The 22939-nt window shown below is 42.8% G+C and overlaps 2 protein-coding genes across 2 annotated transcripts in view; one reads left to right on the forward strand and one right to left on the reverse strand.

The window, feature by feature from the left end:
* The first annotated feature begins 474 nt into the window (after window positions 1–474).
* LOC107187809 lies at window positions 475–9103 on the forward strand. Its single transcript, XM_015575982.1, has 10 exons — window positions 475–640; window positions 1059–1153; window positions 3565–3804; window positions 4102–4413; window positions 4991–5262; window positions 6029–6207; window positions 6463–6591; window positions 7251–7436; window positions 8073–8233; window positions 8312–9103. The coding sequence occupies exons 1-10, from the start codon at window positions 487–489 to the stop codon at window positions 9101–9103; spliced, it is 2520 nt and encodes an 839-aa protein (XP_015431468.1). The 5' UTR covers window positions 475–486.
* A 9940-nt stretch (window positions 9104–19043) lies between these two features.
* The window catches only part of LOC107187891 (protein rhomboid-like), a 9635-nt gene continuing 5739 nt past the window's right edge, over window positions 19044–22939 (reverse strand). The window contains exons 2-4 of the mRNA XM_015576077.1: window positions 20884–21054; window positions 20189–20344; window positions 19044–19364 (exon numbers count right to left, since the gene is read on the reverse strand). Coding sequence (XP_015431563.1) covers window positions 19044–19364; window positions 20189–20344; window positions 20884–21054 — 648 coding nt within the window. The remainder of the gene's footprint in view (window positions 19365–20188; window positions 20345–20883; window positions 21055–22939) is intronic.

Consider the following 22939-nt stretch of genomic DNA (forward strand, 5'->3'; position numbering starts at 1 on the left):
TCAGGCGATATTCTGTACCTGTCACATCGGTGATTGAGACACATTGTGGTGAATCTGTTAAGGGGTCACCACCTAGTCAGCAACCCAAAAAATGTGATTGAAGTTATAACTTGCACAATATACAGACTCCTCTCGATTATCGTCTGGCTCGTTCTACACAATTATTGTCCAGGCATATTGCTGCTCTTCTGCTTTTTTCGGACATCGGGAAAAAAACGAATTTACGAGGATCTGAAACATTTCTCCCTATACGATTATTGTCCCGGCGCAGACTCGAGTTCGGGACAATAATCATGTAGAAAAAGCCAGACGATAATCGAGAGGAGTCTGTAGTTGTAATAAAATAGTTCATTAGCTTTTTCCAAACAAAAATTCCCGAAAAATCGCCATTTTTTGGCTTGCTGACTAGGCGTGACCCCTTAAAGGAGCGGATATTTAAATTTCGCAGGTTGTCGCGTCGGTTCGCGGGTGTACGAGGAGGGCGAGATGGTCAGGGACATCGAGTGGAAGGCCGCCTGCGACAATTGTTTCTGCGCGATGGGCGCGGTGCGTTGCGTGCCGCTCGCCTGCGCTCCACCGCTTCAAGGCTGCAGCCCGATCGTACGGGATGGACACTGTTGCCCGTCCACCTACAACTGCAGTGAGTCCCTTGGATAACACGTTGCATCAGGGTTGCCGCGATTCCGCCCCGCCCGACTGGCCCTAAACCGGCTTGCGTTTCACCAGCTTCTTTCGAGAATATTTAGGGTGATTCATAAATACATGTCAATACGTCATTGAGTAAATCTTCACATCAAAATAAATAAAATGTATCATATGAACATGTGTCTGATATACCTTAGTTTTCGAGTTAGGGACAATTAAAGAAATTTATTTTCTTTTATTCTTGAACTTCTCGATGTATTACCAACGACACTTTTTTTTTTTTAAACGATTGGGAGGATCGGGAAACGCGAGCCGGATCGGTCATAGAACCCTTGTGCTCTTTCACAACCCTGATTACCACCTAGGTGTTCTAGCCCGAATGCCATAAGAAACTGACCGATTAAACGTTCAAGGCGGTAGCATCGAGGTTAAGGCCACCCAGAACTACGCATCGTACGCGTTCATCAGCAAGGACTACGCCAAGTTCCGCAAGGAGACCAATTTCTTTGTACGTTTCGACGAATACTAATTTATCTTGTTCTCATCGCCTGCAAGACACTCCCCCTACCCTAAGAATCTTCCGCTTCCCCTTGCACTGCCTTCACTTGATGCCCTATTTTCCGATATTTTCACTTTCCATCCGTCTTTTCTGGTCCCACTTTGGATTTCGAGCTGACAACGACTTTCGTTTAATTTTATCATTTCATGCTCGATCGAAGTACCGAACAGTTCGGGTTAATTTACTTTGCAAACGTTAAAATCATGAAGATGCATTTGAAAAATTTCGAAAGTAAATACCAGAGTGTTCTTTCGATCATGCTTGTAATAGAAACGAGAAAAAAAAGAAACACGCAGCTATGTACACCTTGCTTACCAGCGTTGACGAGGGATTTTTAAGGTATCCGAGATCGAAACTTCAATTCGAGCTCCGTCGTATCAGTTTTTATATTTTTCGATACACCCCCGGGGGTGAAGGACGGCCAGGTAGTCTGACACCGATAAATTTCCGCACAGCCAACGATACCTACGCTCGACAAGATATGTTATATAAAATCGACCGAAAAATCGTCCACGGGGGCAGAGGGAAGACGAAAGAGGGCAACAAAAAAATCGGTTTCATCGTTCGACTTTCTAAAAATCGCTGCTCACGTATTCGATGGATGTTCTTCTGGGAGGTGACACGGAATTCCAACGTCCGAAAGATATCTCGCGTGACATATAGAGGGGATAAGTAAGCGTCCCTCGTCTAACAGCGAACGATCCTATCACAAGTTCCAGATTCGTGAAAAAAATATTTTTCCCTCGACCGTCGTCTTATGTAAAAGTACCCCAGAAACGAATCACTTTGGATTTTTATACGGGTGAGGAATCTAAAACAGTCCATCTGAATAACTCGCCTGCTTTTGGCCATGGAAAAAATACATTAGACTAATCTTGTTTGGTTTCAAGAGGAGCAAATCAAATGTCAATAATTGCTTTGTAGCTTGAGCTATAGAGGACATGGTATGGTCAACTTCGTTTGTTTCAATAGAATGATACTTTTCTTTTTCTTAACTTTTAATAGAACGTTTTAAGGCGTATAGAATAACCTGCGTTTAAAGGTCATTCAAGGAAGGCTAACTACGATTGAAAATAATTAATTTCAAGGAACAATCCATTTCGCAATATTGATATCTTCTAAACAGTAATTAATACAGTTGGTCTCTGTCCATGTCATCTGTCATTTTAGTTATTAATACTACTAAAGTGCAATACTAAAATTTTTTAGTTTTCACAACAAAAGTCATATCAATTAGTGTCATCACCGTTAAAGTTACGATTTTCTGTCATATGGAAACGTACCTTTACACGTGTCAGTACTCCAATCGAGAACGGAACAATGGAGTTCCGAGCGCGTCGACAACTGTCTTCCCCGTGAATATCGATCGCGTTCGATGGCGCGAGGCAACGAAACCACCGTCACGAATAAACGGTCCCTATAATTGTTTCGAGCAGTTCGTCCCCGGGACAGCGACGTAACAGACACGACCGCGTTCAATTCGAGGCTGGAAGTCCCACGGAGCGGGGAATGCCGCCTCGCCTCCCTTGGATTAACTAAGTTAAATGTCTAACCTGGGCACACGGCGTCCGTTCCCGTCGGGACTGCATTAATTAAATTCCATTCGGGGTTGTAAATCACGCGAACCAGGTCGGATTACGGAACTGGTGCATCGATGACGACAGTAATCGACGGCCACCCCACCGGTTCGTTCTTACGTTGTCAATAGGAGCATTAAACGTGATTCTACACCCTTCTACTATGTTGTGTAATTTCTGGTTCGTAAAAGATATTTTTCAATGCGATTAAATATGATTATCATATGGATTTGGTGTTTGAGATTATTGAGATAATGGAAGTTCGGGAATTATAAGTACCTTGTAGGTTCTTGAGTGTACTTTCCAAGCATTTTTTAAAGTCGTCTTTGAAATCAGGATATTTATTGAATATTCGTTTGGTTAGTATCTAGATAGTATAGATACGGAAGAATGTAGATATTTCTTTCCTACTCTTGCAACGCTGTCTTCCTCTCTCTCTATTCTATCTTACAGTACTCGCCGAGAGAAGCCAGAAATGCCTCATCAACATAGGTCCTACAATCAATCGTTAATAGAACAATATTTTTCTATTTTCTTAATTAACAGACCTAGTCTCATATTTTTGGCCGTTAGTATATCTGTAATAAATGGAACAACTTTTATATTTTTCCTCGAAAGGATATTTTCTACGACCTATGTTGATCAGACAATTTTTTACTGGCCTCGGTGAGTATTTTAAGCACCCAAAGTCTTAGACTCTTTCCTTTTGTCACCACCAATTTACATAAGAAACAACACCGAATCCTTTAACGTTCCGGGAAACGGATAATTTTCTCTGCGTAGCCGGCAGTGGAGCAAATAACAAGTCCTCCAGTGGAAGGACGGGGTCACCGAGTGGTCGAGGAACGAAACGATTATTCGAGCACCACGGAAGGACCGTCGTCCTTGTATTCAACCGATCCAACGTCCTGGCCTTCTACGATCGAGACGGACATCATGGACAACGAAATTCTGGTCGAGACGGTGGACTACGTGAAATCGAGCCCAGATATCGCAGCAACGACACTGGCCCCACTGGATGAGGTAATCTAAATGCGATTCCCTAACATATACAGTAAATCCTCGATAAATGTTCGAAGATCCCTCGGCACTGAAAATGGATATTACTTTTTAACGAGGTTTGGCAACAATAACATTTGTTTCAGGCGCATACGACCATTAGTTTATGAATTATTTAATGTTCAGTACCGAGGAGCCTTTGAGCACTCATCGCATATTTACTGTAATACAAGTAAATGATCGTAGATATTTATATAAGGCAAGAGTAAAGATCTTCAAAGTGTTCCAATGGTATTATTGACCCAAACCATTCGGTTCTAGTCGACGACGAGCGTCGAGTCGACGACCCTGGAGTCAACTTTCGTTGGTAAAGGGGACGACAATCCGTTGAACGACCAAACGACGACGTTCTCGACGAGCGGCATCGAGGCGTCGACGGTCACAGTGATCGAGAATCTCTCGGACGAGGCGACGACGGAATCGACAACCCTGTCACCGGAAGCGACCGGAAACGATACCGTGACGGAGGACTGGCTGAGAAGCAACGGGACCGTAAGGAACCGGAACACGAGCCATTCGAATAATCCGACGATCGTCGTGATCAACGACGAACTCGAGCACGGAAACGAGACGGTTAGTACGCGAGAGCAAGCTGGTGAAATGCACACTAACGGACAAATGTACGGGGTAACATCTCTGATGACTGAACTGCGGATGTTTATGCAAATATAGATTTTTATAGGGTAATTTGTAGGAATTCGAGTTGATCAAAATCTGTTTACTTTATTTACTATCGAGTTCTAAAGAGAATAACAACTTCTTTAACATTTATCACTAACACCGATCAACAAATTTTAAACTAATATAAACGTTACCTTGACGCTGAAGTATCAGCGAATAATCGGGCAATGTAACTTGCATTTAAATCGCCACGGAAAACATCGAAAGCTAGTAATTCAAAAACTTTCGTGTATTTGCACCTAAATTGAGGTTTATTTTAATGTGACAGAAGCCTATATATGCTAAAAGTTTCATTAAAACGAACGACCTGAAATTTGGGCTTTTGTCTTCTAAAGCTTTGAAACCAAACTAGCGAATAGACCTGCTATAAACGAGGGGTGGGGGAGCTCAGTCGTCGGTTGATCGATACGGATGGGATTCGGTGTTGATTCAACCAGGGAAATTAACAACCGGGACCTGTTGCGATCAGATGGAGCCGGCCGAGACAACGGAGTCCATTGGCAAAGGGACAGTCGGCAAACCGTCATCAAGCGTGCTAATGCCGGACGACATACTGGTGATGAACGTCACCGTGAAAACGAACGTCTCGGTGGGTCATATACAGGGTGTTACGATAAACCCGATTAGGTCAATACCGCCGGACGTCGAGGCTATACTGAACATCACTCACCGGGAGAAGGGGGAGGACTACGATTACGATTACAGCGAGCCAACGTTGCCACCCTCGCTGCCGAATGTCAGGTAAGGTAAATACCGTTCGGCCTCTGACGCCCGCGGAGATACCGTGAATCCTAAACAGGCGGGCAGAGAGGAATCGTAGAAATCGCGAGAATAGCTGAAATTTTCGATGAAAATTCAAATATGATCTGTATTGTGTATTTTAACACGTTGACTCCCAACTACGAGATAACTCGTATTTGAAATATTGCAAAGGGGCTGGATTATTTAAATACCATTACAATACTTTTCTGTAAAATTAATATCACAGTATAATTTAAAACAAGACAACCTACCTCTATTGACTAAACGCACACATTTTCGACTATTTATGACTTAAAAAACGAAATAAAATGTGTCTGGCTACGAACGACCTTTTTCACTGTAGCAGTCAACGTGTTAATAGAAAACTATACAGGGCGATTTAAATCGACTTACTTATCACTGAAATTATTGCCGATATTAAAAAATGTTTTGGACAAAAGTTACATGGTACCAGGGAGCACACTTTCTGATGTAACTTTTTTTTATGTAGATGCGTGGAGGTTGTACGAAGGTCAATTTTGCTTTTTTAAGTGGAATCGTATATTTTTTAATTAACTCATTCTGTACATAAAGTACTAAGTGCATTAAAAGATATACGATATTTTTTACAAGTCTCCATCCCCAATGTCTTCCCACCCCCATATATGTAAATAAGCCAGGAGAGACAGGCAACGTAGAGATATCGAAGGATATATCCCGACGCATAGGAATAAGACACAGATGGGTTTGCCACGGTTTCACGCAGGATAATTCCGTTCGTGGCGGCGGACGCGCTGGTGAAAGACAAGACGGTCCCGTCGCCTGTCACCGGATATCCTTCCGGATCGGTGGTCGTGCAGCCGGAATTGCGGCCGACTGACACCTCTGGATTCTACGATATCGTCACTCAGGAGAACCGATTCAGTCCGCCGGTGGAGACAGAAGGTGAGTGGTGTTTCTCAGATCGTACCATTCAACCCCTCCAAGCACTAGATTTTACAACGAAACATATTGTTGCATAGAAATTTTTCGTTGTATAAAATACGAAATAGCTTTATTATAACTATTTTGTATTCTTAGTCATTTCACGATTTAAAGGCAGTACGAATAACGCCCAACGATGCACGTTGAAGTGCTAAAAAAAGTGGGATAGCATTGCTTCGGAATTTATTGTTTATTTTTGTTTTATTTTGCGCAAAGGTGGATTCGTACCACGAGAGCCACCGTACTTCAACGCCCCGTATCACTCCACCGATCTGAATCTGGAGATCGGAACGGGCGTGACTGTTGTTCCGGCGCCAATCACGAGTCCGCATCGTAAAGGCGACGGTAAACGATCTCATTTTGCTTGCTTTCTCTATGAAACAACACTTCTATAACGCATAATACTTTGTCACTGATCGAAGTATTTATTAATCTCTGGTCCATCCAATAATTCAGTGGAAAAACATTTACTGGTTATACACTTGTTATGTGATAATTACTCCGATTGCAAACTGTAACTACTACAAACCACGGTTTTTATGCGTTTATAGCTAGACTGCGGATTTTAGACATTAATAGAAATCTAATTGTAGTAAACAGTTTCAGAAAATTTATGTAGGTCTTCACTTTATTTCGACCCTATTAAAACCTTCGACAAGGTCAATAAAATTTTCTTTTCGTCCAGTCTCTGGAAAATTCTACATTTGTATAAACATCCGCAGTTTATTTATAGCATACCTACGCGATGACCAGTGTATGAAAAAGTTTAGTAATGTCCAGAACGATTCCTGTTTTATTTGGGAATCGATGAGAACATTTGATACGGTAAACAAAAATTTTTGTGTGTTTCCAATTTCCGTAAATAAATACCGATGGCAAGCCTTGTTTATACTATTCACACACCCCCCTCCCCTGGTATACCGCGTACACACACTCTGCTCTGGACATTATTCGTGAATTTGGTTCGAAGAGACGATGTGATTCTGTTTCACGAAATCCTCCAGCCAGCAACTGCCTGTTCGAGAACACGGATCACCGTCACGGCGAAATTCTGCCCAGCAGCAACGTATGCGTGATTTGCATGTGTTACTACGGCGAGGTGGTGTGCACCTCGGAGAAGTGTCCACCCCTGAAAATCGGCTGTCGACGGATCAACACCGAGGGGGCCTGTTGCGGAAAGATCGTCTGCGGTACGCTGAAACGGCTGAGTATAGATTCCAAACTGTATACAGTAAATCATCGATGAGTGTTCCGAGGCTCTACGGCACTGACATTGAGTGTTCAGACGACATCCCCACCTCAGTGGTAAACATAAAAGACTCAGTACCGAGGAGTCTTCGAACATTCATTAAGGATTTTCTGTACAGCAATAGCTTTCTTTTCCCTAATTTGCATCTCTATAAATTTGAGATGTATGGTAGTTGAAATTGTATTCATTTGTTAGAACCAACGCCAAATTTATGAACAGTAGAAGCGTTCCAAAGATCAATATTGGAGTTCCAGGTGGACAATTATGTCCATCTCAGGTGTTGAAAAAAAGATACACAGTAGAAAAAAAGCAATCAGGCTTGTAAGAGCGATCGGGCTTTTCCTGTAGACAGTTCTACGATAGTTAAACAAATATAGCCAAATTTATTCGTCCCCAAAAGGATGTTCCAAGACGGTACTTCTTCGTGCAATATTTTGTGGTATCAACGAAGAACCATGTCGTTCCCATACCCTCGATCCACCATTCGATCTCAGTGTAAAAATTTCATCGATAATTCTTCGAATAAGAAACGTCAAAGAGCGCGATCTTCACGGCAGCGATTTGAAACTGTTCGCAGTGGAGGCAGACGAGTCCCCGACGTTGGTGCTGGATCGAGCAGACGCGACAGCTCCGTCGATCCATCAGCCGATAGTGTCGCCAGACCCGTTCCGTGACGTGATCAAGACCGAACCGGCGCCCGATCTGCCGTCTTTGATCGAGGACATGTTCCCATACCTGGTGGAGCACGGGATTACCACACCGAGACCGGCCAGCACGATGAACCCCCTGCAGACTCAGGGATCGAATCACCCTCAGTCCAATTTCGATTACATCGACAAGCTAACCTTGATCCGTCCCCCGTACGATTACAGGCCAGACGAAGGAGACAATCGGCTGGTGTCGAAGCCGAGCTATCCTCTGAGCCAGGAGAACCGCTCGAAAGAACCGATTCCACCTGGTTACAACCTGAAAGACACCGATCAGACCCTGGACCATGTCTCCGAATCGACCATCGAGGCTAGAATCGATCACGAGAGGACTAGCTCTTCGCCAGGTCTAGACCATTCTACCAAACAACCGGATGATCATTCTGTAGACGTCAGTCAATCTCTAAACACAGTCATAGACGGTCTTAAGTTAAACGGTTCGAAGGATGACGAAGGTTCAGCGGGATCGATGATCGAGGATACACCATTAGGGGATACCAAGGTCCACTCGACTACCATCAAGGGTTCAGAAGCTAGTCCAGAACCGGAGGAGCCTATTTTTTCTCTGGACAGTGTCTTGGATCTGTTCTTCTCGGGCAACGACGAAGCCAGCAGCGAAACTGCTAGGCCAACGGAACCCACGACCAGGTCCACGGTAGAGGTTAAGGTTGCTACGGAGGCTGTAGAGGACGCAAGGGAGCCAGCCACAGAGACTGGAACCTCACCGAAGGTACTAGAGAACGAAATCCCTGCCTCGGTGGCTAGTCTGCTGAAATTGGCCGGATGTAATATCTACGGGAGGATGTATCGGGTCGGGAGGATCATCACCGAGCTCTCTGGACCCTGTCTAGAATGCAGGTGCACGGAAATCGGCGTCCAGTGCAAGCAGCTGGAGTGTTGATCGAGGGCTTGCAGCCTCGCGGAGGGTTGCTCTTCTCGTTCTCGCGTTCCAATGATTGCGATTAACGGACTGCGGATGTATATGCGCGTTTGGTAGCGTTTCCTAGCCCGATGGAGTGTAATGAAATACAAGATTTCGATTACGTTTCTTGAAAATAGTATTATTGATGTTAACCGAATTCTGCGGCGCGGGAAGTAAAGTTCTGTGCAAATTTTGGAGGTATTGGACTTTGAAATTGAGAACTTTTGCATAAACGTCCGCGGTCCAGTGGTCGCAGGATCGTATGAACCGATGCATTCACTGCTGTTTGACACGCTCTTTTTGAGAACGGTGCAGTGGGTAGCGAAGATGCTAGGGGTGGTCCGGTCGGCGGGAGTTAAAGAACGATTGGTTAAGTTTAATCGCGATTTTATGCATAGTATATGTATGTATATTGAATACCGCTGTTCGAATGGCTTCGTTACTCACTGTATTTTAGAGATACGTATCTCTTTATCGACGTCGAAGGTGGGATTGGTCGTGAGTATTCTTGGATACGTTTTATTTAATTTTATATAAATGATCTTTCGTAAATGGTATCAGCTGAAGTATTGGATCTTATTTGTTTGAAATAGTTGGAAATAGTCTTTCAGAAAATTTAGGATGATTATTGATGAGCGTATTCGTGTCATTTATTGTGCCACTTTGTGCCCGTTGTACGAGTAAGTAGAAAAGCGAAAAAAATATACCGGATCTTCGACGTCCAAGTGTTAATCTAGTTGTTAGTTATTCTCTGATTGAAAATTACAATGAGAATTTTCCGACTGACTGTTCTTTTTCTTTTTGTATTTGTTACATATACTTTCCGATAGGTACAAGGCACTGAATACCTTGATTCGACAGTGACAGGTGCTTCGAAGCTCTCAGTTTCTCACTTAACGATTAGGCGATCGAAGAACAGCGACCACGGTTGAACGGAGTTTCAAGATTACAAAAGAAAACTTATTCTAGCACATTACCAATCCTACAATTCTACCTTCGTAACTTCTACCATCGAGTCAGAGACATCGTCTCAAATAACGAATAAAAAACCGACACCAAATACCGATTCGATCGCAACAATAGTCAAGGACATTTATTGCCACCAAGATTACCCAATAACGTTACGGGTATTCATTTCATTCGCACTCCCATTAAACGTCCAAAACATCCGTGATACATTTCTCACTGCTTCCAGGATTTTCTGAAACGGTCCATGAAAAGAGTGATTAACAATTATATGACCCAGTTTCTACCACCTCGTAGACTCTACTTAAAGCTCGAAATCTTTCAATTACCCCTACGTGCCCTTTCTTTGTGGAGCCTCGTTAGATCGATCAGGTTGTAATTGTGAGGAATAGTCCTTCCGTGCTCCGCACGGATAAGTGGCTAAAGACGGAAGTTAACGCCAAACCGGCCCCGGAATTATTCTCGGGGATAGGTTATACAGGCGGGCTGCCGACCCATTTTGATTTATCTGCGCAATTTATCTCCGACGGTTTGAACGCAAAAGATACGAGCCCCAGGGGCCACGGGAGCCAAATTATCTCGTTGAGTTTGCTTCGATTTTCGCGTTCCCGTGCTCGCAAGTGAACCTCGCGATTGTACAAACGGGATAACGCTTTTTTTTCTTGGCGCGTACTCGAGAAATCGTTTCCTTCGATTCGTTTAAGTAAATTCCTCTTAAAAATCGGAACGATTTTATTCCGCCTTTGAATTCAGAATTGACTAGTTTAATTTGTTTTTTTAAATTCATAACAAAGTCGTTCGAACCCTGTTTAAAATTCACGACGCTTCGAATCAGAGTGCCAATATTGTTGGAAGCGTTGTAATTAGGATTCTCGAACGTTGGAATCCTTCGAGGTATCACAGAGAAATACTCCTTTGAAACCTCTCTTAATACACTGAACCATTGAAAGTCTATAGTTAGATCCCTCGAATCTTAATTAACCTCCTTTTAATAACAGTTATTCACAAAGATCCCTATTTTCTACCCAGTTCCGAATGCTCGCCCGTTAGCTCGTTCCATTTATTAAAATTCTCCGTCTCAACCGTGGTACCGTCTAAGTGGCAGGAATCGTCATCGTGGCCACGTTTAATATTATATGTTTATTTTCTACTTACTCTAGCGTAGCGTAATTATAAATCGATTGTGATCCGTATGATGCTGGTGTAAATTCGTGGAGCAGCTGCGTCGACACGAGATTCTCGAATGATCCACAACGAAAGTGACCGTTCACGATCAATTCGCGCACGAGTATAACAACAACAACAACAAATATCACAACAATAACCGAACGATTCCTTCAGAACTGATACACAATAACCTCAACGGTTCTTCGTTCTTCGAACTGATCTGACCCGCTTCTCCCGCGCGAACTCCCTCCCCTCTGGTGGCGCTAAGTCGAATTAACCGTGGCGAAAGCTTAAGGCGAAACTCGAAAAGTGCGCCGTTTCGAATTGTGACTACCCAAAGTGCAATGAAAAATTAATCCCCACGGAAAACTTTCCTGTCGAGTAAACACAGTCTTCGAATCGAAGGAACAGGTGGGCCATGCGATGTATTCAGCCCGTTTCATCCTAATCCGGCGCGCTCCAATAAAATCGGTGCTAGTTTTCGGGGGGGAGGCGGTCCGCCCGCATGGAGGGCAGCAAAGAATTTCATTTCGACGCACACGGCGTAACGGGAACGTGATCGAATGGCGAACCAGTCACGGAAAATACGAAATGAAGTCGTTCACGGAGCTCACACGGTACCAACGGACACAGAGAGACGTTTACATAAGAGACAACTGGGAAATGATACCGGAATCGAAGCGGTCCGTGTAACGTATTCACGTTCTCTTCGAGTTTTCCCGCTTCAAGGCAGGTCCACGTTGACGCAACAAGTGTCGTTCGCACGCAGCCGCCCCGCGGATTAAACGAACGAAATGTTCTCCGTTGAACGTCGTTCAGGACCATCGTCGACGATCCTCTAAAATTTCCGCCGCGGAACAACTAAATCGATGGGAACAAATGAGAACACGGAACCGAGATTTTTTCGAATTTTCCTTTTACTGGACGATCAATTTGTTCCGGTAGGATCCTCCGGGGAGCCAAGCTCGTCAACGCGATCCTCTGTGAGTTTCATTATTATTATATAAGTAATAAAATTATATAATATAAGTGTAACATTCATCGAATTTCTAAACATCAACGTTTATAGTACCGACTGTTTTCTCTGTTTTTCTGTTTCGTTGGGAGATTCGATTAGCTTGGCTTACCGAGAGACTATGCGTCTAGGGGATAAGAGCTAACTAGGGTATCTATTAAGTTTCTGTGTCATTCATCGAGGGAAGCAAGCTCCTGCCGATTATCACCGATCATCATTATCATCATCGTCGTAATTGTAGATCGTAAGGGTAGCCAGTAGTCGAGGTGTAATCGATCTTAGATACTGTAATCGACGGTATAGCCATAAAAGAATAGAGAGGCCGAGTCCTCGAGGTGTCGGACACGCTCGATCCTCACATCCTGGGTCCGTCTGCATCCTTATGCATCGTTTTTTCCAAATGCATTTCTGAACAGTTTTAGTTTTTCTTAAATACCTGTCTTTCTTATCAAAAGTAATATGAACGCTAGCTTAAATTAGTTGTCCTAAGTTTTGACCCTTAAGTTTATACCCTTGAATACTCGAAATGCAGTCCCGAGTATCGCTGTTCGAGGGTTAAGGCTTGACTCGAATTGGATGAGGAAGCGTGCACACACACACACACGAATGTTTCTGTATCGCGTCGACCGTAAATTCGCTTTGAATGCCGCACAGAGGCTTGTACTATACGTTTTGTCTTCGTCGAAATAAACGTTCACGGAATTCCCCGTGTATTCCATCCACCTCTCCCTCCAACGGCGAAGGGAAAGCTTCGATCCTAAAAGGAATCGACAGAGAAAGAGCTCCTCTGTCTGTGCGTTCTCTTACCTTTTCGATTGTTTGCTGGACCAATTCCGTCCATCGATACGTCCCCTAGATAGGAGAAACGAACAAATGCAAGCGAAGAAATTGCTATTGATTACTATACTGAAACTTGCGTAAACAGATTGTCCTCTAGAAGTCACTACGATTGTTACTTCGTGTCGAAAGAAACGATTGCACAAAGAATCCTTTAAAAAAATGATTAATTGAAGAAAGTATGGAGGTTACTTGACGCTCGCGTAAACCGAGGATCCCCTAGTTGTCCTTACAATATTAATTGTATCCACGAAGAAAAAAAAAATTGAAAAGGAAAGCGAAGAATTTAGTCCCTAGAATCTTTTTCCGCGACAAAAGAAGAACTTACGAAAGACGCAGGTTTCTCTTTTCATTCCTCAAGAATCCCCAGAAGTCCTTAGAAAATTTGCCCGAAACTAGAAAAAAATCCTATTACACATGAAGCCACAATTTCCTTTTCGTCGCCGTTCAATCGAGTATTCTACACTTTTCCGAATAAACAAAAACCACAGGAAAGAAAATAAGAAAGACCACTTCCAAGTCAGAATCTCCTGAAAATTCTCCAGAAAATCATCGAACGTTACGAGAATTCGTTAAACGGATCGTCAGCTTTAAATCGGCGAATATACACATATATCGCGGTTCAACGTTCGACCACTGATAGGATAATTGATTATCTCGGCGAACTAATTGCCAGTGACGCGAAATAACAATGAAAATCAGGCTGGACAAACGATGGTTATCGAGCAAAAGGCGTCCGGGATTACGGGAACCGCGCGAGTTTCGACTTTATTGCATGCAATCGATTGTTTCGGTACACAATTGGATGCTTGGTGAGAGGGGTTCGAGTGAGAGAGAGAAAGAAGGAAAGAGAGAGTGCGATCGCCCTCTCGTTTAATATGACCGTGATCGAATCACAGCGTATATAATCGTATTTTATATTCAATAGTCAGTTGTATTTACAGATCGTATTATCGTTATTGTTAATCCGTGTCGACGATAGTCGGTAACACTAACATAATCACAGCCAGTTCGCCTCATGTATGTGTGTAATGTGTGTAATATCGGTAAACAAGTAGGTACGATCATCGACTAAACCGCCGTTGGAGAAACGGATCCTCCTTCTCGCGTATCGGGGTTGCGATCGCGAATTCTCCCACGAAAATGAACGATCATCGAAAATCTAGCACGGAAGTATTAACCCTTTGCAGTCGATTGTCCCATCTGCGAGGACAAAATCTACGGGAAATTAGAAAATTCCGGGTGCAACGGGTTAATATTGCTTGAGAACAAAAACTTAATATTCATTCCTCGAGTAAGATTCGAAGTCGTCTCTTCTCCAAGTTAACCCCCTTCAGTCAACACCCCTTTCATATCATGTTCGCGAAGATTGTCTCGAAAGCTTTCATCGTTGCAAAATATCATTATTTTCCTCCCTGTTCCATTCGGAATCGTTGGATTCTGGAAAAAACTCCGAGGGAGAAATATCGATAAATTCTTTCACGAGACAAGTTTTATATGAATTGTCTTCTAGTGAACTGTCTCTTTGACTAGAATATTTTGACTTGGTAAAGTTATCCACGAGACTATAGCGAATGGTATATATTGTAAAAATATTTCAGTACAGTGAAAAACGAAATGATTCTTCTCGAATGGAAGAAGTCTTCGAGGAATTCCATTAATTTGTCTTCGTGCAAGACAAACCTACTATGATTTCGATCTTTTGGCACGCGGAGGATACCTCATTTATCCACAAACAAGGAATGAATTAATTCAGAGTTGGTGGATGAAAGATTTTTGGTTCGATGTGAATTTCGTGGGAGATTCGTGGAGGTCCCGAGCACGATTCGGCTCTACGATATTCTGCTATCGAATAATTCCTACGTATAATTATAAACATATTCTTCTTCTTGGCAGCATCCGGTTATGCCTCGCGGACAATCCTTGGATTTCCACGAAAATCCTTCCCCCCCCTCGTTTGCCCCGTGGATTCCTTCCGTTCCGTCTAACAATCGGGTCCATTCAATCCCAACAATTCCCAGAACGATCGAGGTATACATTTAATTAATTTCCGATCCACGAGCGCGTGCTTCCGATTCCTTCGATCCGATTCCACGTATCGAGACGAGTTTCCTCGTTTCCGTGCCGTTTCCAAGTCCCTCGCGGAAGGAATCCAGGGGAAAGCGATCCTCCGACAGCGATTTTGTTTAAACCCTTAACAGGCCTTAAATTCTACTTGGAGAAAGGGATCATTACTCTTATTTTAATTATTCCGTACCTTTTCGATCGAACACGTTGCACGATAATCGGTTACCCAGCCACGATGAAATAATTTGCTTAAAAACCGTGAATTATCTAATAACGTTGATGTACTAACTGGGAGCAGGAATATTAATTTCAAAAGTTAACGACGAATTTGTAATCTTAGCGCAGAAGTCATCTTCTGTTCCAAACTTTGGGTAAATTATTATTGTTATCAGACTGCAGATTTCATCTCGCTACTTTTCTATTCCTCGAAATATTTAACCACCCGGCACCGTTTGGGTTAATTTCACCGAAAATTTTTAGACGTATTTTTCCAGCAGACAGAATATGACTTACCAGAAAAAATTAATTTTTTTTTCTGCGTTCGATCGATTATTGTGCAACCGTTGAGACATCTTTTTCGAGGCTCCGTCGACGGTGTCCAGGGTCTCTATTCTGTTACTTCGAATCGATTGAACGTGGAAATTTCAATTTTTAATATCTTCCTTTTTTTTTACTAATCTTATTAATTGTTGAAAAATAAAGTTCTGCCAAACTCTGGGGGGTTTCAAAACGTCGAGGGTTCCTTCGAATTCCCCAGAAATCGGCGCCATTAACAATCTTCTAACGATGCTTCCGAACTCTTCACCGATAGGTGACTAAGAAATATGGATATAAGCGTGCTATTAAATGGTAAATTGAACACAGTAATGACTTTTCGGCAGTGAAAACGAAATCAGGTTGATATCCTCGGCAAAAGTTTCCACAAACCACACGATTTCTCTCGCCTAATTTTCGCAAGGAGTTCTGGGAAAGAATGGTGGGAACACGCGTGCACCTTCGTCTGAAATCGACGTTTACGAAGGGGCTTAAATACCTTACGCTACTCTTATCGGTAATTAATATCGAAGAATGACTCGAAACACCCTTATCGATTAACATCGGCTAGGGCTGCGCGCGGATTGGCGGGTAGTAATTGCATTCCGACGATAAGAGGGCACTAAAGTGAATAACAGAGAAACATTGGGAAACCCATTAGAGGTATCTCGATAAACAATTAGAAACATAATATTAAATCATTCTAAAAGATTCTTCTTATAATAAAAAAGAGAAAGTAAAATAATTAATTTTCCTCACTTTTAGTACCTTCGGTATTTTATAAGTTAACTGAATAAATAGACTGAGGACGTTTATGCGAATATAAATGTTTCTTGTCCCTTTCATAGAGAACATCAAACAGAAATTATTTTACTGTATTAAAGATTCTACTACGAAGACCTCGTCAAACTTCACTAAATATTTTTGTACACTCAGTTTTAAACAATCACGTACGAATAAGAATGCATAAAATTCGCAGTTCATTAATAAAATATTAAAAATCTTGTTAAACAAGCATACACGTTTTCATTATGTCGCAGTCTATAGTTAACCCTCTCCTTTTCGACCACTCAAGGATCGACACAAGTCGTGTTGGTCAATCCTTATAACCTACATGCAATTAGAGATTAAATATCCCATTTATATTACAACCTATAACAATGTAACTCAGACTGAATGCAAATTTAACTTACAAGCTGTGCAGGCAGTAAATTCTTTGGCGCTGAGATAAATAATCGAAATTATCACCAATTGTAACATGCATAACAATACTTCCTTCTATCCAGGGTCCAATCAACAAGTTAACAACACAATTCTAAAGTAAAATACAGATCTGAATACAAGTCGAACCAAGGTTTACCGCAGAGCCAATCAACAGAAATCATCAACACTTGACAATTTATCTTCCCAACACTGTCCGTCGAATTCGACAAATTTTACCAGTCGTCACGTAACAATCCATCGAAAACCATAAGCCCGAAACTGGAGAATACAAACCACCAGAGCTCCCCTCTTACCCAATCCGTGCGCAGCCAGAAACAACGATCTACCAAATTACTTTTACCAATCAACATCGTCTCACCTATTATTACTCGATTGTACACAGATCACCGCGGTAGTCCTTGAACAGTCCCCAATATCACGACAATGTCCCAACAAACAACACGTCGAGAGTAAACGGTGGATGCCATTCTCGAGTCTGCATCAGGCCAGAATCCTCGAGAATCGCGAACACGAAGTCCTCGACACGGCACAACAAAACAATTCACGTCCAGCTTCTACGTTCTCCATGGTATGTATGTACAGGTTGAATCAGTAGAAGCTATTATCTAAAATAACTCCTTACCTATTAATTGCATAAAAAAATGTTTTAATGAATACTATAGCATTTTAAGGAACGCATTGGATGTACACAATTTGATTTCACTATATTTTCTTTATTTTGAGGTATCAAGGTGACCTCGAGTTTTTCAAGCATGATGGTATTAGAAAAAGATGCATTGATCTTGAAAAAATGCAAGGTCACCTTGACATCTCAAAGAAAATATATATAAAAAAATTAAATTGTATCCATCCGATGCGTCCCTTAAAATGCTACATAATACATTAAAACGTTTTCTGAGACAATCAATAGTTAACGAGTTATTTTAGATAGTATTTCTTATTTACTCACCCTGTATATATCCTTATACGCGTCTCACGATTCCCAGCCTCTCGTGTACACACGATCGAACACACGTTGGATCATCCTCTTGGAAGCGTCTTATGTCCGTTAAATACTCCGCCGCAACTGAACAGGTTCACAAGCGATTTATCGTCCGTGGGTCCCCGTCCATTTGTCCGTGAGACCAGCGATCCGTCAGCGTTCCCCGGGAAAAACGTTCCTCCGCCGCGGAAACAACCCCCTAATCTCGCAATTAGAGACCACCCTCGTAAATTTCACTCCGGAAACTGGGCCCCGTATCCTTGCTAGACAGCGCCGTCCGGTGGAACTCTTGCATCGTGGAAAGAAACGCTGAGAACGGATTTTCAATCCTCCTTGTCGATACACCACCACTTCGCCCCCCACAACCGATTAAATAGAGCTCGTTCCAGGTCTTCTCTGGCGTTCACGGGGAAATCGATCGCGATCCCCACCTTCATCCGTCTTCTATTATCTCCTTCATCTCGCCCCCTGTCTCGATCACTGGGACGTGAAGTTTCAATAATCAGAAAATGGCCCGTCTCCGACTTTTCGAGTAGGTTCGAACACAGTGGGCATTACACGAAGTGTTAGCTTCGACCAGGTCAGGGGGGATTCATCAGTTCTTCCATGGTTAAGTGTCTCTTGTCGTGAAACTTATGGTTCGCCCATTCTTGAGTACATCAACAGGCCTAATTCTGAACACATTCTTCGATCATCTCCGTTCGAAATCCAACAAACAACTCTCCCGAGAAACGTTTCAGGTCACATTCCCACGAACGATTGTTCGATCACTTCCACCTTGAAACAACAATCTGATCCACCTGGAAGTCCTCGAGCACTACTTCGGACAGGCTTGAAATTGTCCACAGTCGATTCGCTCACGATCTACCCTCGAAACCCCGCCGTCAGCGCCATCTGTGTCGTTCGATTCCAAACTCCGTCGGCGGCCATCTTGTTCCCACCGACTCGAACCAAGATGGCGGGGTACAGACTAACGTGTCTCGATTCGAAAAGACTTTTTTTTCGGAGAACACACGAAGTGACTTCGATTAGGCTGTGGTCTACTCGAACACGCTCTCGGCGGCCTCTCTGATCTTGACGATCAGGAAGGAACGTCTGCAGAGCTTGACGAGCAGCTCGATCCTCTGTCAGGATGGTTTCCGTAGCTGGGGCAGCGCGATCAGGTAAACGTTGCCCAATATGGCGCCGGCTACCAGCAGCATCACGCTGACAGCGGACAACAGCCGGACGAACCTGACGAAACGACGTCCTCGGGAGTCCTTCTTGCTCTGGTTGGGGAACACCGCTAGGCCCAACAGCGGGCCCGCTAAGGCCCCAGCCACGTGAGCGGCCCAGCCGACCCGACCGCAGCCCAGGAGCGCTGGAATCGGTAGAGACGCAACGTCCGCACTGGCCAGAAGCAACACGGCACCTAAACGCCAACCTGCGTACCGAAGCTCGCCGTGACACTGGAGCAGATCAAAGATAATTGGACCGATTAGTAGACACGTGATCGATCCGGTTCTCGTGGAGAAACGAACCGATTCGAGCCCTTGCACTGTTTAACTATTTAATGTCCAGGCCCTTAAATCGTTATTTCAAAACTCAGATAGCACAGGGAGAGGAAGAGTTTCTCGAGGAACGGGTGTATCAGTAGTAAGTAGAGAGCAATTGAACAAGAAAGCTACGTTTTGTAGTCCCATTTGCTAAAAAAAACATAACAATCGCCTCGAAACGTTGCCATTCGAATTGCCGAAGCATCGAAGCTCGAGAAGTTACCCCGTTAAACCGCACCAACAAAAATTCGACTCGCAACCGAACGAAATTTCTCAACGGAAGAAACATTTTACCGCAGAATCGAATTTGCATGAACATCCGTCGCAGGGACAAGAAGCAATCGGACGAGGGAAAGTTTGCTAAAAAGCGACGGAACATCGAAGCGCAGAAACACCGAAGAAACGCTCCTGAGGGAAAATCGGATTCAGAAAGAGTGCTTCGATCTTCCGTTAATCCTTGCGCGAAACTTTACATATTTTTTCTCTTTTTTTTTTTTGGGACCATCCTCCGTTCGCGAAATGCTTCTCGTTAGTCGGTTATTCTAGAGGAGTACAGATCACGGAATTTTTATTAGTCTTCGTTCAATGAGATTTAAGTAAAAGAAGTAGAGAGAGAGAGAGAGGGGGAAAAGAAACTGGAAAAAGGGAAGTTCGTCGGGGGGATGTTTCACCTACTTTTTCTCCTCTCGCGGCGGAAGTTTCGACAGATCGGTGAACTTTCAGCCGCGGGAACTTACCAAGTAAAGATGCGCTAGATGGCTGGTAAGCAGTGCGTAAACACCTGCGGAGGAACCCACCAGGAACAAACTCGGCTGCAGGAGAGATGCGCCGAGGGCTCCGCAAACACCGCCCCCCAGGTAGATCGTCGCGACGCCTATCCGACCCTGCTCCACCTTCAACCATCAAATTTTCCACGTTTTAACGGAGCTTATTCACGGATCACGTCGCACGCCGTACACACAAACGTCCTGACGCAGATCACCAGACTGTGGAACTTTGTAAGCTAACAGAACGAAATGCATAATGTTCTCATACATTCTCACTGAAATCAATACTTTGACAAATCCCTTTGTACTTCTGTAGTAAATACAGATAAATAAAATATTGTGGCAGTCAACGTGTTAATTATGATTTTTGGGCCTTCAAGATAGCCGAACCCCTTAACCAGTTTAAAAATCGCACTATTCATCGAACCTAATAATTCCGCCGTACAGAAGGGTGAATCACCCCCGAAATTCACCCTAAACGTTCATTCGTCTAAGGTACCCGCCGTTTTCCAGCCGATTCAATCCTTTACCAGGGTGAAACGCGATCGATCGAGGGAGCCAGCCGCGAAAGATCCGCTCCGGCGACGAGCATGAAAAGGGTTTAGAGAAGATGCGGGAGGGGAAGTAGGAGCGCTCGGCCCGGGCAATTAGTCTGATTAACTCACCTCGAGCGGGGTGGCCAGTACCAGCTGGATGACCACGTTCAGCGCCAGGTGAAGCGCGTTCGAGTGCAGGAGCATGTACGAGGCGAACCTCCAGCCCTGGATCCTCTGACGTGGATCGTAGACCAGCCACCTGCGTAACGCCGCCTCGTCCCCCAAGCAGTGGACCGCTATCTGTTTCGTCATCGAGAATGCGTTTCATTGTGGTTGCAAATTGCAGAATTTCAGGGAGATAGAGAGAGTGAGAGAGTGGAGAAACTAGGTGGGGAAAGTAATAATTAAAATTGCAATCGTCACACGGATCGATTTCGTTTGAATACGTTCAGTTTCTTCACGACTTTATTGACCTATAAATAGGCTTGTAAATTTCAGTGCCTATCGATAAGAAGTCTATTAATATTATCCTAAAACCAGGGTTGCAGAAAAAATTATTACGTTATTTTATTAGAGTTTTCACTATTTTCCATGAATCTAATTTCCTACTGTATAAAAAAAATTTTTAATCTAAAAAAAAGGGTTTGTTACTCCATTCTGAATTTCCTAAACCTACTAAAAACATTCTAAAAATATGGGTGTGTAATACTGTAAGGTTTTGTGCGAAATTGTAAGAAACTTCATGTACACAAATTTGACCACCAGGTTTGAAAGGGTTAAATAGCAACCGGTAGATAATCTGTTAATACGAACGTGGATGAACGATAGCGACGCGGAAAGACGCGTCGTCGGTTAGTCGGTTATATTTCGTCGCATAATTCGTTCGTTTTCCATTCCACGGACGGTATTCCGGAGACGAGACTACAGGCGGAGCGACAGAGCATCGCTAATTGGACGATCAGACTGGAATCGTCCGGAACGATCCGGATGGTCGAATAATTGATCCTCCTATACGGTAACACGAGGCCACGATTCTTCGCGATCGTCGACGAAACGCGACGCTTGCAACTGTTGCATGAATTGTTGGAGCTTCGCGACCACCGACCATAATTATCCAGATCTAATTTCGGGAGGAGGTATGATCGAGTTAATTAAGCGTCGAGCTAAAAGTTATACCACGATCTATCGTGTTGAATTTTCTCGGGTACGAGCAGATCGATGATAAAAGCTAATGGCGATGAAATTCCGTTGGCGTTGCACTGGCCGAAATGTTTATAAAGTCTTCAATTTCATAGATATTTTTAAAATACCACAAATCTTATTGCTCCATCGTATCTGTTTTTGTATTTAAAAAAAATATGATTTATAGAAACAATGAAATGTAGGTTCATGTAGGAATATTTGTTTAGTTAAATTCCCCTGTGCGTTCAATCCGTAAATAATATTTACGGATTGAATTTGATTTGGATTTAATTAATTTAATTTAAGTTGGATTCTACGATTTGACGCGTCCAGACTCAGGAATATACAGTGGTATAGTTCAAGGATTCTCCACTAGCCGCGCTTATGGTATTTGTCAGTCACTTTGGCCATGTTACCACCGAGCATCGATAAAACAGAAGGAAGTCAGCACAAAACTATACTAGGGTATATTTAAATTAAATAATTTTTAGTTAACAACCACCACGAATATTAACACATAGTCATTGTCTAATAATTTACAATAAAATAAAATTTATTCCACGTGAAATTTCATAAAACGATCCATATCTTGCAAGTTTCTGTATATCTCGATTTCTATCTGTTATAATTATTAACAATTCGCATTGTAAAAGGGATGATATAATGTTCAACATCTTCCACCGAAGATGTGATTGTTATATACATTATAATATTAAACTTATTGTGAAATAAGTTAAATGAAATAAGTCAAAAGCAATAAGACAAATGTCGATCAAAGAATTCCTATTGTTCTAAAAATTTTTATGAATTCCTTGTTCAAAACACTATCAAGGTACATTTTCATTAAATAATATTTAGTTAACAATCGTCATAAACATTAAGACATAGTTATTGTTTAATAGTTTGCAATAAAGTAAAATTTATTACACGTAAAAGTTCATTACACGGTTCATATCTTGAAAGTTTCTGTATATTTCGATTTATATTTGTTATAAACAATAAC

Source organism: Dufourea novaeangliae, unplaced genomic scaffold (assembly GCF_001272555.1).
Source record: "Dufourea novaeangliae isolate 0120121106 unplaced genomic scaffold, ASM127255v1 scaffold112, whole genome shotgun sequence".
NCBI classification, from domain to species: Eukaryota; Metazoa; Arthropoda; class Insecta; order Hymenoptera; family Halictidae; genus Dufourea; species Dufourea novaeangliae.